Source organism: Prenolepis imparis, unplaced genomic scaffold, assembly GCF_030444845.1.
Source record: "Prenolepis imparis isolate NDT839.2.m4 unplaced genomic scaffold, iyPreImpa1.0 SCAF_1, whole genome shotgun sequence".
Taxonomy (NCBI): domain Eukaryota; kingdom Metazoa; phylum Arthropoda; class Insecta; order Hymenoptera; family Formicidae; genus Prenolepis; species Prenolepis imparis.
Genome location: NW_028141159.1, coordinates 6,214,772 through 6,232,207, shown reverse-complemented (window position 1 = coordinate 6,232,207; position 17,436 = coordinate 6,214,772). Strand labels below are relative to the sequence as shown.

At 31.1% G+C, this 17,436-nt stretch overlaps 1 protein-coding gene and 1 non-coding gene across 6 annotated transcripts in view; one reads left to right on the top strand and one right to left on the bottom strand.

Annotated features, from left to right (window-relative positions):
- Mxd (MAX dimerization protein) overlaps positions 1–17,215 on the top strand; it is a 43,473-nt gene extending 26,258 nt beyond the window's left edge. For all 5 annotated transcript variants that reach the window (XM_083051747.1, XM_083051757.1, XM_083051730.1 and 2 more), the window contains exons 6-8: positions 2,192–2,522; positions 8,390–8,526; positions 8,862–17,215. In XM_083051747.1, coding sequence (XP_082907873.1) covers positions 2,192–2,522; positions 8,390–8,526 — 468 coding nt within the window. In that variant the 3' untranslated portion in view covers positions 8,862–17,215. The remainder of the gene's footprint in view (positions 1–2,191; positions 2,523–8,389; positions 8,527–8,861) is intronic.
- On the bottom strand, positions 5,014–5,097 carry Trnal-cag (transfer RNA leucine (anticodon CAG)). The gene has a single exon. It is a non-coding gene; the product is annotated as a tRNA-Leu (tRNA).
- Positions 17,216–17,436: the final 221 nt, after the last annotated feature.

Sequence of the window (17,436 nt, the reverse complement as noted above, 5' to 3'; positions counted from 1 at the left end):
ATAGTCCGCGTGGGAGACTCAGCGTGTACATCAATCTGACCCGCGGATACCTATGTACATTATATGCCTGTGTTAGATACATTAGAAAAATGTTCGCCAGTCCGCCATTTGAGGAGAAAAGTTACTACGCACAGTTTAAGTGCATCCGTAAGATTGCGATACCGATAAATATATTGCGCACCAGTACCAAAAATATTGTGATATTTTAACGTCAGAATTATTTTAACACGAAAATGTGCAATATTTGATTAGAAGACGTTTATAAGAATATTTCGTAAAATTAAAATTTCCAAAATCCGTCATTTCGCATGCAAAGATTTAGAGACAGTAATAGAATAATTATGACAGGAGTGAAAAAATTTTGATCGACGAAATAAAGAAGGAAAATGGGGAGGGGGCGAAGGAAGTAAGTTGAAAGAGGAAAAATGGAAGCTAAGAAGGCAGTGGGAAGAGGAATTGGGAGACTCGAAAGTGTCGTTTCTCTGTAAGGGTAGCTTATACATCCCCACGAGGAAGTAAAGCTCTGAGAAAGGGGTGAAACGAGGGTGGAAGGGTGAGCAGAAGGGCGAAACGGACTTGTATTTTGCGCAGTTGGTGACGTGTAATTCTTCATTTGTCCGCCTCCCTGAACTTCTTCCCTCCTGTTTTTCGCCTTATCCTCGCGATCCTTTTCACACTCTCGATGAGACATCTTTGTCGCCATCTTTGTGGCTAATTATTTCGCGCTCTCATCTTTTTCTTTTTTACTACTCTATTCATCTCTTGGCAACATTTTTATCAAGACTCTCTCAGATAAATTTATAATTTTTTTACATGTCCTACTCTATGATATTTTTTTTTTTATTATCTATATTATGTATAAAAAAACATTTAATGTTTTCAACATTTTTTCCTTCAACATTTTTTCTTTCAACATTTTTTCCTTCAACAACTTTGTAACGAGATTGAATATGCTCCACATTACGTTCGCAAGAATTTTGATGCCGATTATACCATGGCACAGTCAGCGACACAACGTAACCGCTAGAAATGAGAGTCGAGTCTCACTTCTAAGGTCGGTCGATTTGCTTTTACGAAGAGGTTCACTCTGTCTCACCCTCGCCTTAACCTCGTTTTATCTACGTTGTAAATTCATATCGAGCCGAATGGAAATCGAGCACGAAGCCAGGAACTTTCCTACGAGCTTCTGGTACCAGTCACATCGGCATAAACACACACACGCAGACACATTTCACCTATCGTGCGGAACTGTTATCTACGATCAGGTGATTCCGTCACCTGCTACTTCCACCCTAGTGCCATCCACCCCACGCTCGCCATTGATTTTTAGCTACTGTCTTACCAAGTTCGCAGTGCAGGAATATACAAGACCGATAATAATCTCGAAACGATCTATGTTTGTTGTATTTGCATAAATTTATTTGGAACTAATCAATGGCTACTCCAATAATATTTGAAGGCTGTCGCGATCAAATTTCTCGATAGTCAGATTTACAAATTTTTAAATCTCAAAAAGTCTCGAATTTAAAAATTTTTAAATAAAATCCGGAAACTGAAATCTCTCAAGAGTGCTGGTGCAAGATTTTAAAGATCTTACATTTCGTGAACTTTTCGAAATGAGAAAAACTTCATAATTTACGTACTTCAAACACTGCGCAGTAGTACATGTATTAGTATTCTATATTATTTCCCGTTCAGTAATTTGCACCGGAATTGGCCAGCCTCTTCTAGGTAAGCACCCATTGTTGCGTTACGAAATGGCATGTTGTGTACAATAGAAAGGAAACCGATTATCGGCCGACATCAGTCAGGACAAAGAGAACGAAGAGATTGATATATTTTATGGCAAATGAATGATTAAATTAAAAGTTTAATGTATAATGAATAGATTTACATTTTCAACATATGACCAAAATAAAGCAACAAACGAACGCATACAAATGACTGCGAATCTAAAGTCTCCTACAGCCATAATTATTATGTAGTACTCACACACATTATTACTATATATATCGTAATTATATTGATAAAATCTCTAATAAAATAAATTCTTTAATAGTTTTTCTAATAAAAATTAATCTTTTAGAAATTAATAATCTCTACTGTATTGTGTGTAAAAATGTGTATAAAAACACATCGATACACACATGCATCCTATATGCGTATATATTGTCATATTGTCGTATTGCAGAATCTAGAGGAACGCGATCGTAAGCACATCCTACACAAGGAACAGCTGTCGCGCGAGCACAGGTTCCTGAGACGACGGCTCGAGCAGCTGACGAGCCAGACCGGCCTCCACGGCCTTCACGCGCTTCACGGCCTCCACGGGCTCAGTACGAGCGCGCCGACCGGCTCCGCCACCGCTGCAGCCGCTGCCGCCGCCGCCGCTGCCTCCGCGGCGATGCTGTCTAAGCGGCGCAGCATCTCCGAGTGCTCCCTGGGCACGGTGTCCACCAGCTCCACCGGGAGCTCCATAAACTCCGATAGGTCTGCGGGCAGTCCATCCGTCTCGGAGTCCGGTGAGTACGACTGCCAGATATCATTGTACACATTATGCAAAAAATTTGTTTTTCCATCTACGTTACATTTTTACAAAAATATGATTTTTTGGTACTATTTTAACGAATTGTTTTTGCAACAATGTTTTTGTATTAAAAATCGTAGAACAATATTAATTTGACAACCTTCTGCAAATTTATTATACTCTAAAAATCGCAAGCATTTCATACAAACAAAAACATTTTGACAAATAAATGATGCTTTCATGTAACTTGTGTTCGATTATTTCGAAAGATGTTTCCATGAAATTTTTACAGACTCCGGTATTTTATATGTAACAATTTAATATAATAATGATTTTTGACGGGAATAAAACAATAAATCAAATAGAACCCATTGACTGTCATTAATCATTTTCTATTTTTTTTTTTAATCATTTCTTTCAATCGTTTCTTCAAATTAAGATCCTTTCCGTGTAACTTATCGCGTTCTTAAGGCAAAGCCTTCAAGTATCCAACAAGTATCCTGAGGATTTTCGTCAGCAATGTTATCTTCTCTCTCTGGTCAGCCGATTAAATCTTAATCGTCAAGAGTCGGAATTAAGACGGAAAGCGGCACGATAGAAGCCACGTCGGCTGCTCTATCTGCGTCGTAAAGTTAAATGCGAGTGGATCTATTTAATTTCCCGAGGCGTCATTGTTTAATCATGGCGTGCAGTCGTGCACACAACACGTTACTTACGTACACATATACACATATCCGCACAATCTCACGTCATTATATCACGACGCACACTGGTGTGCGAGCGATTTTTCGAATATAAGTTTGGGATCTTTTATTTCGAAAAAATGATCATATATTAACAAAAAGGATTGTGATATGACCCGAATTTTTATAAACTTTTTTCTCTTTTTTCTAGCATTTTAATCTAATAACGTAATATATTTTCTATCTATTAATTTATGAACTATAAATATCTCGATTATTGATTTATTTACAAACGTTTATTCTTTTGCATTAATTCGCGATTTTTTATTAACCGACGATTTGAGATAATGTAATTCTTGGATAAAGTTTCAAAAATTAGAGTTATTGTCTGTGCACCACATTATGGTGTCTCAGCACTAGGACGTGCGTCGTAAAAATGCATTCGCTACCGCATGAAATATTGCAGCGTGCGGGGGTGGATGGATTTTTCAAAGGAGTTGAGCTGAAGAAAAAGGAGGTCGAGCTGGCGGGGAAGGTGAAGGAAATCGGAAGACTGTCGGCGGGGTATGCGCGCGAGGGATGGACGTTGAAATTGATGATCCCGCGGGAATATCCCCGGCGAAGCACTTATCATAAGTCACGTGTGCCACGCCGGCGATTTTTCGAAAGCCACCCTGAATTTTCGGCTCTTTTCTGCCTTGTTCATAGCGGCGTTCATTTTCATTGTTAAATATTCTCTCAACACATTCGGTTAGCTAAGAAAAATGTATGGCTTCTCTATATGTCTTTCTCTTACACCGATATTATACGATATTATACTATTGACATACATGGCGCATCGTACGTCTAGACAAGGTAATCGTCTGGCCATTACGAGATATGTGTGTGTGTGTTCACCCTGCCGGTTGACATTTATGAACTCACAGAGAGAGAAAAGAAGGGAGGGTGTCGAGAAAGAAAGAAAGAGAGATAATGTATTGTAGTTAAGTGAGGGTCGGTCTTTCCCCTTTCCTTCCTTCACACACATATAATTATTTTAAAACGATTTCCTTCTGGCATTTTAATATTATGAGATTATTACGCTTAGATAAACTATCAAACATAATAACATCCTTCCTTATGATTTACCATTCTCTAGACATTAATAACGAATCCCCCTCATACAACGTGCTAAGAACTAAAAATAGTCATATAGTCATACGTAACGCATCGAAAATCATTCATTAAGGCTCCTGGCTCCTTTCCGATCATGTCGAAATCGTGACGTCAGAGGCGAGAAAACACACGCTAAAATTTCTTAGATGCCATTTCGAAATGAACAAATATTTCGATGAAACAGCACTTCAGATAGCTTTAGCACACTCTTAAAAAACCCCGAAAACTATCCTTTCCCCTTTATAATCAATCAACAGCTGTAAAATGTAATATTATGAAGCCCAGTCCGTCTGGTCTTTGCACATGCGCAGTCATTCCGCATGTCAAAGTCTGATATCTCGATCATTTTACAGATGTTGATTGATTATAAAGAGAAAATGATAGTTTTCGAGGGTTTTTAAGAGTGTGCTAAAGCCATCTGAAGTGCTGTTTAATCGAAATATCTTTTCATTAAAAAATGGCATCTAAGAATTTTCAGCGTGTGCTTTCTCGTCTCTGACGTCACAATCCAATATGGCCGCGGTGAGCACCCAGGAGCCTTAATATTCATTTTATTAACATATTTACTTCTTCTCATCCATTTAAATATCAATTCTCTAAAATAAAAAATTGGCATGTTACTTGAATTTCAAAATAAAAAAGGAAACTTGTCAGAAGTGGGATTCGAACCCACGCCCACAGAAGTGGACTGCGACCTGAACGCAGCGCCTTAGACCGCTCGGCCATCCTGACGTTATAATATTACGTAAAGCAAGGCTGAGACATAAGGTTTGCTTTTGTAACTGAACTAGAACAAAAAAATAAGATAAATATATATTTGCAGTTAGATAGAAAGGGAGGAAAAATAAAAAGTGCAACAAGTTTAGCTACAAAGAATAAAACCTCTTAATTTGAATTCGAATCGCGTAGTTGAAGTAAAAGAGCTTCTTGATAGCAAATTATAAATATAATTTATTAATTTATTTAATATTATTTACTATATATTTACTATATATTTACTAAATGTTATCTATTAATTTATTTAAACAATCTCACAATATTAAGACGCCAGAAGGAAATTGTTTTGAAATAATTATATATGTATATAAAGGGAAAAGGGTGTGAAAAATTGAAAAGAAATAGATAATCTTAACCTAACATGAATAAATAAATGATCATAATATATTATGTATAATATTTTTAATTTTTTAAAATTCTACTTGAATTAAAGTCAGTGAATGAACGGAATTCTTTAGAAATAATTATTTTTAATTCTTAAATGATTTTTAGACATTTTGCTATTCTCTCTGCCTCATAAAATTAAAATATATGAAGCTTTTTCTATATATGTATATTTTTAAATTCTGACCCTAAATTTCTTGTTTTTCACACACACACACACACACACACACACACACACACACACACACACACACACACACACACACACACACAAATTTTCCAATTAATTATCTATTTCAATTCAAATCAAATTGGGGACTATTGGAATCTATTGATTGAATCTATCGATTGAAAAATGATGGAGAGAGAAATGATTCTATTGAATGAATAAGTTATCGATTTTCAATGACCTGCTCTTGAGCTTTCATTCGATATATTTAAATTCACAATGGTAAGGAGAAGGAGTAGAAATGGTGAAACTATTTGTCAACACTCGTGCATATGTACTTATAGTCGTTGTCGGTAAATTATATCCGCGGGCGGAGAAATATTGATCATCCGGAATTTCTCGGCGAGGTTCTCTCCGAAAGTTTTTCTAGTTCGAGCTACACGATTGCGTATTTCTTACACACGTAACCGGTTAAATATTGATCACCGATTATATACTTTGATGCGTCGTTATAAAGTTATTGCAACTGAGTTGGAATATAATCGAAACTTAATCATGGACCGACGACATGTATAAATAGACTAGATAATTCGTTCGCCGAGCATAGGCGGAAGTTGATGATTTAGGATCGAGAGAGAGACAGTCTGGCGCGAACTGTATCTCTTTCTCTTGCTCTATCTTACCTCGAGAAGATACCATTCTATTGTGCTTTGTGCAAGGTGATTTAAAATTGAACGAGTCTTAGAAATTTATGCGAATTTATTTGCACGATTGAACGTTGATATTTACCTTTATATCTAATATTAAATCGTTGCATATGAAAAATGTCTACACGCATGCACTTTTGCGAAAATTAACGTTGAAACGAGCTAAGAGTTAATTATCGCGGCCGTGGTAAATATTATCGTTATCTACCGTCAACCGTCTCACCCCTGCTCTCCTCTTTGCCTCCCTTTTCTTCCATTCGTTCCTGATAAACGCGCGGACACGCAACAGAACTGCGCCATGCTGTTTATTACCGTATGATAACGAGGAATGATTAATTGAGAGGGAAAATGCGGCGGGGACGACGACTTATTTTTATTCGCTTCACTCTGAAAATTGAAATTCATTCGCTTAGCAATAGTATAGTCGAAAGCATCGACGAATATCCCGCATTTTTTTTTTTTTTTTTTACGTCAGAGGGGATGAGGAACAACGAATTTGGTGGTGCCAGGGGTGCGCACGACGTTGGTTTTAATGAACTCTTTTGCTCGCCACTCGTGCCACCCTTAAACCGTCGTTTTAACCAGTGCCTCTCAAGTCGCACTACTCCACAGTTTCTCTCTCTCTCTACCCGGTTTCACCGATCAATATCTGTAACCGATCGTGAGACAACATTTATTCTATATTTTATAGTTTATTTTATTCTACATTCTCGTATAGAAATTTCGTATCTTGTATACTTGAAACAAATTTATTCAATATTTTTTACTTTGATTAAATTTTTTTTTTGTTTCTTCTGCTACTGTTTTGAGCACCACTGTCACCTGGACAGGTTAGCGATGTCGACAACGCAGAGGGAAGCGGGAAGCGGGTGGGTGGTGACGAGGGCAGATCTGGTTCGCTTAGTGTGACGAGAATAGAGGCATGTTATTGATTATGGAAAAATACCCCCGGCTCAGAGCGGCGCAAAGGGGGAGGGAGGGTGGCTCGCAAGTGTGGTCGACACCCCCTCGTCTTCTTCGAGCCGTGCCTTCCAGCTGGTGTCATGGCTACTGTACACCCCGCAATCTCTCTCTCTCTCTTTCTCTTTCTGCTCTTACCTCTTTCTCTTTTCCTCACAACCCTTCCTCCACCCATTTGTTGTCTATCATCTCTTCATCTGACGGTATAACGTCATAATAACGGTGTGTTCTTACCGGCACTCGTCCCTCGCGAGTGTTGATCAGCCGGTGCACATTGCACATGTCTGAGTGTTGGCATCCGGGGGTGTTTTCTTATGTCACGAAAAATAGTGCTTTTGATTAGGAAAAAATACTATTTGAAGCATCTTATTCTCGCAAGTCTTTAAAGATTGTCATACTACTGAGTCTACAACTAACAAATCAATAAGTTTAGCATAGAACAATCAACGATTTATACAAGATGTCTAATCGTACTTTTCTTTACCTACGAATTTTTTTGGAAGGATTCGTTAGGAAATAGCTCGCGATAGGACGTAAAAATGTTGCAATATTCTTTGAAAATAAAGCGAGCTTGGCAGAAACTGGGGAAGGAATTGCGAATACAATTGAAACGTAAAGAATTTGAAGAGAAAATATAGTCGAAAAATTGAGGAAAGAGAAAGACAGATTTTTCCTAATACAAAAGATCTTTGTCATTAATTAATCTCGTTTGATAAATATTATGTCAATTACCATCAAAGATTTTATATATTATACTTTCGTCACAATAGTGGCAGATATAGATGCAATAGATTTCTGCTAATTTTTCGTGATAGTCTCTATTTCCATTAATTAACATAAATAAAAAGAAATGATTTTAATCATAGCTAGAAGCATTTTTCCATTTTGATAATACAAGTGATTGATTCGTCCTTGTTTGTCGTACGTGAGATATATAAACGAAGAATTATTTTATCATCTCTGTTACTCTCCCTCTCTTTCAGATAATGACAGATTATGAACGAGAATCTGTGTTTTTTTGTTACAGACGAAGTGGATGTGATCGGTTACACGAGCAATCAATCGGACACCGATGATCACAGTAGCGTACAGAGTAGTAGCGACAGCGGTGTTGCGATGTCCACCTCCAGGCTGACTCTTTCCGAAATGATGGACAATCTTTAGGTACGTATACGCACAGAGAGTCTGATTAATTTCGAAATAAAACAGGTGCGGAATTCTACTCCGAAGGAAATAATATGAATTTAAAACTGAATTGTAGTCGAATTAAAATAAGATTTGCTTACGACTTTAATTACTATTAGAATAGATCGAACAATTAATTATATAGCTGGTCATGTTATATATAATGATGAAAAAGACACGCTAAGTACGGGAAATCCATTAAGAGTGTAAGACGTCATCAAAGGAACAAAAATCGAAAGATAGGAATAGAGAAAGTGAAGGAGTAGATGTTGGACAAATAAATTCTCACATTGGTTCCTCTGCGCTGTTTGCAGACAAAGAGACGGCGAGATGGCGGCGAAAGAAGAAGCGGTTGAAAAAGAGAAAAGGATAGGGGAGGGAGAGATAGAGCGAAAGAAAGAACATCCATTGTGGGGCGTATGAAAATTGACGGCGCGAGAGATATCGATTCATACACACATAAACATATACACACAAAATGCACATTTAAATTCATATTTGTGTCCTTCCAAAATGGCCTGACTGGCAAAGCAACATTAAAGAAGAAGAAGAAGAAGACTTTCAAGCGTTGCACGACTTTGTGAAGACTTTCAGAGAACGAAGAAGATTTCGAAAACCGGAAATCACTGAAGAGTAGGAGGAGTTGTAAAAATTCGGAAGAGCTCGGAACACATCAATCCTAACGCGAAGTAAAAGAAGAAAACAAGGAAGATGAAGTTATGATGATATCATCCCGGTACTAGCCTACAACAAGAACTATATAAAGAACAAGTAATCTTTGATACTTTGGAGTCGTTCAAAATTTACAAAAAGAGGTATAACTGATCCGACGAATATTTATTAAAGAATATTATATACTTACGAAAGAATGCGAAAAAAAAGAAGAGACGTGAAAAGGGAGAATTATTTTGATGGGGGGGAAAAAAAAAAAAAAAAAAAAAACAGATTCTACAAAATCATTTGTCATACAAAAATGTAAAAAAAGTAGAGAGCAGATTGAGCGAAAGAAAAAGAAAGAATATTGAAAAGGAAAGAATGTGTAAAAATCTCATTGCAAATTATTTGACATCTTAAAGAGAGAACAATAGCCAGAAACATCCAATCACTAATTGTAAGAAAATCATAGAAGAAAGTTTCGAATCAAGAAGAAGATCAATAAAGAAGATACTTTTTAAAAGTTATGAACGCAGACTGGAAGATTGCAGCACATTTTCTAAAATGATAGTAAAACATGATGTTAAAAGAAAAATAAAGAAAAAAAATTAGAAGAAGGAACAGAAAAAGAAGGAATAAATAAAGACAATTAATTGGAAAAAAAAGAAAGAAGAGAAGAAAGGCTAAGAATAATTGAAATGAATTAAATAAAAAAAATTAAAAATTTTTTTTAAACTAAGAAGAAAACCAACTTTTCGAGCGAGTTAACTTGGATAAAAAAAAGGACGGCAACATAAAAAATAAGAAAAGAAAAAAAAACGAAAAGGAATGTAACAAACACTACTTTGAGAATGCAAAAAATACAGGATACAGTTATAAGTTATCAAGAGTTAACGGAGAATCGCAACATTGTACATATTTTTAAGAACAAACAAATTTATCGAGAGAGAGCGCGAGAGAGAGTGAGAGAGAGGAAGTGTATGTGTGTGAGAGAGAGAGAGAAAGAGAAAGAAATTAAAAAATTAAACAGAGAATGGAAATTTTGAACAGAAGTAGTAGGCCAGTTCTTCGTTTTGTTGCAGGCTTAGTCCGGATTCTCGCAGAAACGAGTAAAATAAGGCGTTGATTGATCATTTCGAAACTCGATCGTTGAAACGTGTTTTCTTGCTTTAATTTTCATAATATTTGACAAAATTATAAATTTATTTTTAGAAATTATATATATTTTGAAGAATTTAATTAATTAATTAATTAATTAATTTTGTTGTTTTAAACTAAGCAGGTTGATTAACAAATAATTCTCAATTTGTCAATTAATATCGTAATAAATTTTTAAAATGAAGTTTTAATTTGATTCTAGAAATATATATAGAGAGAGAGATAGAATAAAAATAGAAAAGAATAAATAGGAATTTATTTATAGAAATTTACAAAAATATTGTAAATTAATTGGTTAAAATTATAATTTTATGATGTAAATTTCTAAAAGAGCAAATTTATAGTTTTATAAAAATTAATCCAAACATTTATTTCATATAAATTTATTACGAGATTAATCGGAAAATTTGGTTGGAATCATTTACGAAGCAATCCGTTTAACTGAAAACGACAAAGTTATTTATTAAAATAATTTGTAATATATATCGGATGGATTATAATAAAATTATTCTACAAATTTATCTATAAAATTGTATATTTAATTTAAAATTTAAATTATATATATATATATATTTATATACAGTATTTGGAATTAATTATAATATGTTAAGGTCATAAAATACAAAATTATTTTTATAGTACAAAATTGTGTAATAAAAATTAGAATTACTTAAAAAATTATATAAATTATTTGGTAAAACATAGTCATTTTCGAAATTAAATTGTGGATTTCTTCCATTCAATGATATTTAAATAAACATACAAATAGTTCATTAAGTAAACTTATTAAAGAAACAATCCCTGCGCCATGTTTGTAAGAAGAAATAAATAAAAATCTGCAAAAAACTCGACATCGCGTAATATAGAAGAATGTTAAGGAAGGGAAAATATATTCAGAGAGTGAAGAAAAGAATAAAACGAAGAAAGACAAACGGCTGATTTCTCGATGAATAATGAATTGCGATTAATTAATAGATTACAATGCAGAGTTACGCAGACACAAATGAACAGATATACACATACACATGTACACGTATATGTTAAGTCATTATTATTCTGTAATTAAGTGAGTAAAGCAAAGTATAAAAAGCAAAAAAAGTAAATTGATAACTATAATACGGCGTAAGTGATGTTTCATTATATATATATATATATATATATATATATATATATATATATATATATATATACACACAAATATAGAGTGTCCCTTATTTATAGATTTAAAAATAAATGAAAAAAGTCTCGAGTGATTTTTGCTCGGCAGAATTTCTAATGCATTTTATTAATCTACTTGTTCTAAAAAGAAACAAGGATTAAAAAAACAATTAAAAATAAGAAAGTTATGAACAAAAGAACAAAAAATAACTAAAAAAATGTAAAATAAAGTAAAAATTGAAGTGATTAGTATTATCGAAGATAATAATTCTATAGAAGAAAAAAAATTAAAATTTAAGAGACTTGTTTGTTATTGTAAAAGAAACAATATATAGGCTGCTGTGTGAATGCAATTAATGCAAATAATAAGGGACACTCTAATACACATTCAAAGAGTACAAATTCCGCAAATCCCTCGTGGGGTGTTCTCGGGGCTGTTACCACCTTTTTATGTGATGCGTTTCTTTTTCACGCGAGAATGATCTTTGACTATTCCTAGATCATTCGTGGATAATCTACGAAGCAAATAATCTAGATAGTAAATCGAAAGCGATACAATGTCGCTGAGTTCATATTTTGATAGTATGAGCGCACGAAAAAACTTATTATAACGTGGAATGAAATGGAATAACGTAGAATGACGTGAATTGACTTTTTTCCAATTTAATAAAGATAATATCTTTGAATAATTTTTCTTATGTTTTTTTACATTAAAAAATGTAAGAATTATTTTGTTGCCTGAGAAGGAAATTGAATATTGTATTCTAACTCTCAAATATGATACATGGCATAACAGACTATGGCACGAAACATTGAAAGAACTCAACGAAATTATAGCGGTTTCGATGCCTATTCTAAAAGAATATTAAAAGTCGGAATTCTCGGCTTAAAGGGCAAAGATTCGTGCGATAAAATTCTTTTGTAAGATTGGCTTTGGAGGATACGCGTTAATGGATACTAACTACCAAATGTAACGGATGATCTCTGAAGACCGACGTTAAATTGTAAGCTGGAAGCGAACTTTTTGATGAGCATATTTCGGAAAATATTCCCTCGCAGAACATGTGCCGTCGGTTAACCCTTTAACTTTCTTCTTGTGAGATACAAATTGCCGGAGAAATCTATCATTAAAGTACAAGGGCGAATTATAGCAGACTCGCATATGTAATGCGTCTTTTTTATCTCAATATTCGTTAATAGAAGATTTCTCTGTAGCAAATAAAAAACAAGAAATTTAATTAATTTAACTTTCAAATATTGTTTCATATTTAAAATGATTGAAGTTGGTGAAACATATCAAATAAAATTTCTGTAATTTGCAAAAAACGCAGACATTCGCAAATAACAAATTTTTTCTTTATCAAATATATGACATATTTTATTTTGAAAATATTTTATTTTGATATTTTTTTTCGTTTTTTATTTCATTTTTAAAATTTATTTTTATATACATGTTTCCATACATTTCTCTTTTTTCCTTTTATTTAGTTTATTTTAAACATTTATTGCCTTAATATTTTATTAAAATACAGTATTATTAATATTATGTAGTAAAATTAATCAATGAAACAAAAATATATTTTAATAATATTTAGTATTAAACATTAAAAGCTTAGATTGTATATTAGAATATTTAAAGTTTAAAAATTTCATTAAAAAATAGATTGAAAAAGGATATATAAAATTAAATTTTTTTTAAATAAAAAATCTTTTAACAAATTACAGATTTTGAAAATAGCTTTTCATTTACTGTTTTTTAATATTTTGACCAATATTATGTAATGAGTATTTAAAATTTTCACAATGTAAACCAATAAAAGAACAACACATAATATATTTTTTAAGATCAAAAAAATTGTAGAACTTGTAGACTCTAATGATATATTAAAATCAAAAATTTTTAATCCATTTAATCGAAAATCCAGGGATCTCTAAAAGGAAGGATCAACAATCTCAAATATATTAGAAATTTAAGCCATAAAAATTTGTTTACAAATTAATATTGGATATCTCTTTTTTAATATATATATATATATGTTTTTTTTAAATTAAAAAATGATTTAAATACATCTTAATTAAAATCTTTAATTTATGAATTTAAAATTCTAAAAGAAAGAAATCTTGTGAAATTTTAGTTTCAATTTTAAAGAAATTAGACATTTAAAATTTTAATAAATATTTATTTTTCGTGAACTTTTTTAAATTAACAACTGCGATATTTGAAATATTGAAACAAGTTATAATTTGAAATTTGAAATTATACAATAAATATCTTTGTTATTAACTTAATTAATTATATGCTAAATTTTAATTTTTAATTTCGGAATTTAAAATTTTATAAAAGATTAATAACCGAAATATAAATAGCTTTAATAATCGCAACTAAAAAGGATTTTTAGTTAACTCGTGGATTTATCTTTTAAAAATTTTAACTTTGAAGTTAAATGTAAGTTAAAGGGTTAACCTTTAGTGTCAGGGTTAAACGAAGGACATAAAAAATATAAATATACACGAACGAAAAAAAAAAGAAGGCAGTAGCCAATAGAAAAAAAGACAGGGAATGAGATTGCGAAAATGATAAAGGTTCATAAAAGATCAAAGGACAAGGTCAAATCCCGCCGAAAAAAATGACCAAGCCAAGTGAAATATTTTTAGCGAGGCACGCCGCGGTTTTTAATATTGAATCATATATCGATTGTTGTATCAACAATCGTTTATAACTAAATCGCAATCATATTGGTTGTTATATGAATCGCGGCGAATACATTACATTTACAAATGACGGGCTTTGGCCGCACTTATATGATCTTACGACTTTATCTTTTAGCATAAATCTGAAATTTTAACGTTTTTTTTTATTTTATATATAGAAATTGCAAATAGAGTTTTTTTCTTTATTCTTTCACTATTTATTTCAATGAAATTTGGGAGAATTTTCTTTTAAAAGTTGAATTAAATATTTTCAACATTGTTTGGAATTACTTTGATTTTTGAAAATATACATTTTTGTGCTTTTTAGATAACAATATTAAATTAAGGCTCTTGTGCTTCTTTAACAACAGCATTGAATTACGACGTTAGAAGTGACTCTTAATCTTGCAAATACGCTGAGATAAATTAGTCTTTTTGTATGCAATCTCTACGCATTTGATATTTACATGATTTTTTATTTCTGACGTTGTAATTCAACATGATTGCGCTAAGAGATCAGAAATCCTAATCTATAGATTGATTTGATTGATTTGGGTTTCTTTAGAAAACAGTGCTGTATGTCATTCATCTAATTACTGGTTATCAATTAATTAAAGGGCCAACTAGAAATAAAAGTGATTTACACTGAATCGCCGTTGATCTTCGTACGCCAGGATGATAAAAAGTTCTCGAAAGAAACGAAAAAAATGCGCGCAGAACAAAACGAGGGAACCACATCAAGAATCAACAAAAAAACTAACGACTACAAAGAAGTATAAAATTTTAAAAAAATAATAATAAGCGCAAAAATAAAAAGACCTCTGCGTAGAGTTTTAAAAAAGCTAATCAATTAAAATCGAAATTTTTTTTTAAGAATTTTTTTCGGCATGCATAATATGTGCCGCCTCTATTTTAACTCAGTTTTATAACCAACGGAAATAAAAATTTTATTATAAATAAATAAATTTTATGTAATATAAAATAAATAATTATTTTTAAATTTTTTAAAAATATTTAATTTATAAACATTAAATATATTATTAATTGTTTCAAAAATTTTTATATTAATTTATTAATTAAAATTATTAAAATCATGTTATAAATAAATCTGATGAATTTTATATGGTTTTAATAAATCTTAATTTTTTAATTTTATTTCTAAATTTTCGAAAATAATATATTCGATCTATTTAAATGAATCTAATATTAATTTGAAATCTTTATAAAATATATCATATCTTTAGTTAATTTTTTTATTTATATTATAATTACAGATCTTTTAATGGATTAAACAAAACATATTGCGTTTGTTACATGATTTTTCAAAATAAGAAAAAAATATCGTATGAAATGTCTAACAAGAAAGCAGTATGTACATTTATGAGGAACGTTTTCGTAATATGCTAAAATTGTTAAAGAAAGCTGGGGAAAGGAATGTAATTGTAAATTAAATCGTCAAATGAAACACGTTGTCCTTCTTTGAATTTGCCGAAAGGCAATCTAAATATTCATATTCGATATATAATTGAAAAACTAGAGAGAATAAAGAAATCTGTTTTCTAGGATATATTGGAACGATAATTGGGGTTGTAACGATAAAAGTAAATAGTTATTATAGAATAAATTATTAAAAAGATATCTATAAAGACGGAAATGTCATATAAATTCGAAGATATATATTCAATATTTTTAGTTTTTAATAATCACAAAATTTAAAAAAAATGTATATTAAATTGATGCAGATTTATCTCATATTTGTCAAGTAAATTTGAAGTAAAGTTGAAGATAAAATTATACAGCTTTGATAAACTTCGATATAAACCTTGCTTATGAAAAGATCTTTTTTTTTCAAAAATTCCAGGCTGGATATTATTTAACGTGAACAGAACTATAATAAAATGTGACAATTCTTTGCATTAATGTAATAAATCAACTTAAATTTCGAAAATTGCTTTTTGTTTTAATTTGAACAAGATTTTTCCTTGTCGCTGTGTTTTACTAAATTTTTTGAAACTTTGATTAAACTTTGATTTAGTTTAACTTCATATAATTTTTCAGATAATTAATTGTTTACATTATTTCCTTATTTATATTAGTATTCCCGAAATAGTTCTATTTCTGTTGGACATTTTATATATATAATTTAAAAATAACTGTGACAAGGAAGAGATATGTGTTAATCTAATATAATAATGCTCTCACACACACAAATTATCATTATAACCGTTTGTATTATAAATTTATATGATTTGAGTTCAAAATAAATTTATAATAAATAAATTTATAATATAATTTTTTTACAACTCCAATAAAAAATGAGTAAAAATAGATACGGCATAATAGAACATAGATACGGCATAAATAGAGCATTAAAAACATTCACATATTGTGATCATTTGCTGATACTTAATTTCATTTATTAAACTTGATTTTGAATGATGTGTTTAATTTAGTATAGACCATTTTTTTTTTGTATTATAAGAAAAAGATGAAAAAGAAAATATTGAAAGAGTGAGAGAAAAAGAAGGAAAAAAAGGCTGAAAAAATAGAGGCTGAAAAAAAAGAGAAGACAAAAATAAGAAAAAGATGGGTGTCAAGAAAGAAGTGGAGACAAGAAAGGTAAAAAAAAGAAAAGAAAGAAAGAGAATAAGAAGAAGTGAAAAAGAATTACAAAGTTTTAGTTTATAATTGGCGATTTTTGAATTGATTTTTCGATATATTTGGTTTAAATTGAATTAATTAAAGTAATTATAGTTTTATATATATATACATATATACATATACACATATTGATATGTATATATATATATATTCTTTTTTATGATAAATTCACTAATTTTTTGTATCATTATTCCTTTCTACGAAAAATTTAGCAATATCAAAATCAAAGAAATAGAGAGAATGAATAGAGAAGAGAAAGAAAAGAAGGTGAGAGCAAAATAGAGAGAGAGAGGAAAAAAGAAAAATTAGAGGAAATATAAAAATCAGAGAAAGAAAGAGAGAGAAAGATCGTAAAAGCAGCAATAAGTATTGACACGGTATTGAAGACAAAAAACGAATGACGAAAATTGAAAATGTATGAATTCAATTAAGATTATAATTAAATGACAAAATATATATATAATTGATATATTTGAATTAAATTGATATTAATTATTTATTAAGATTAGCTTATATTATTAACTTATGGATAAGTTAAAATTTATGTAATTAAAATTGTGCGCTCGT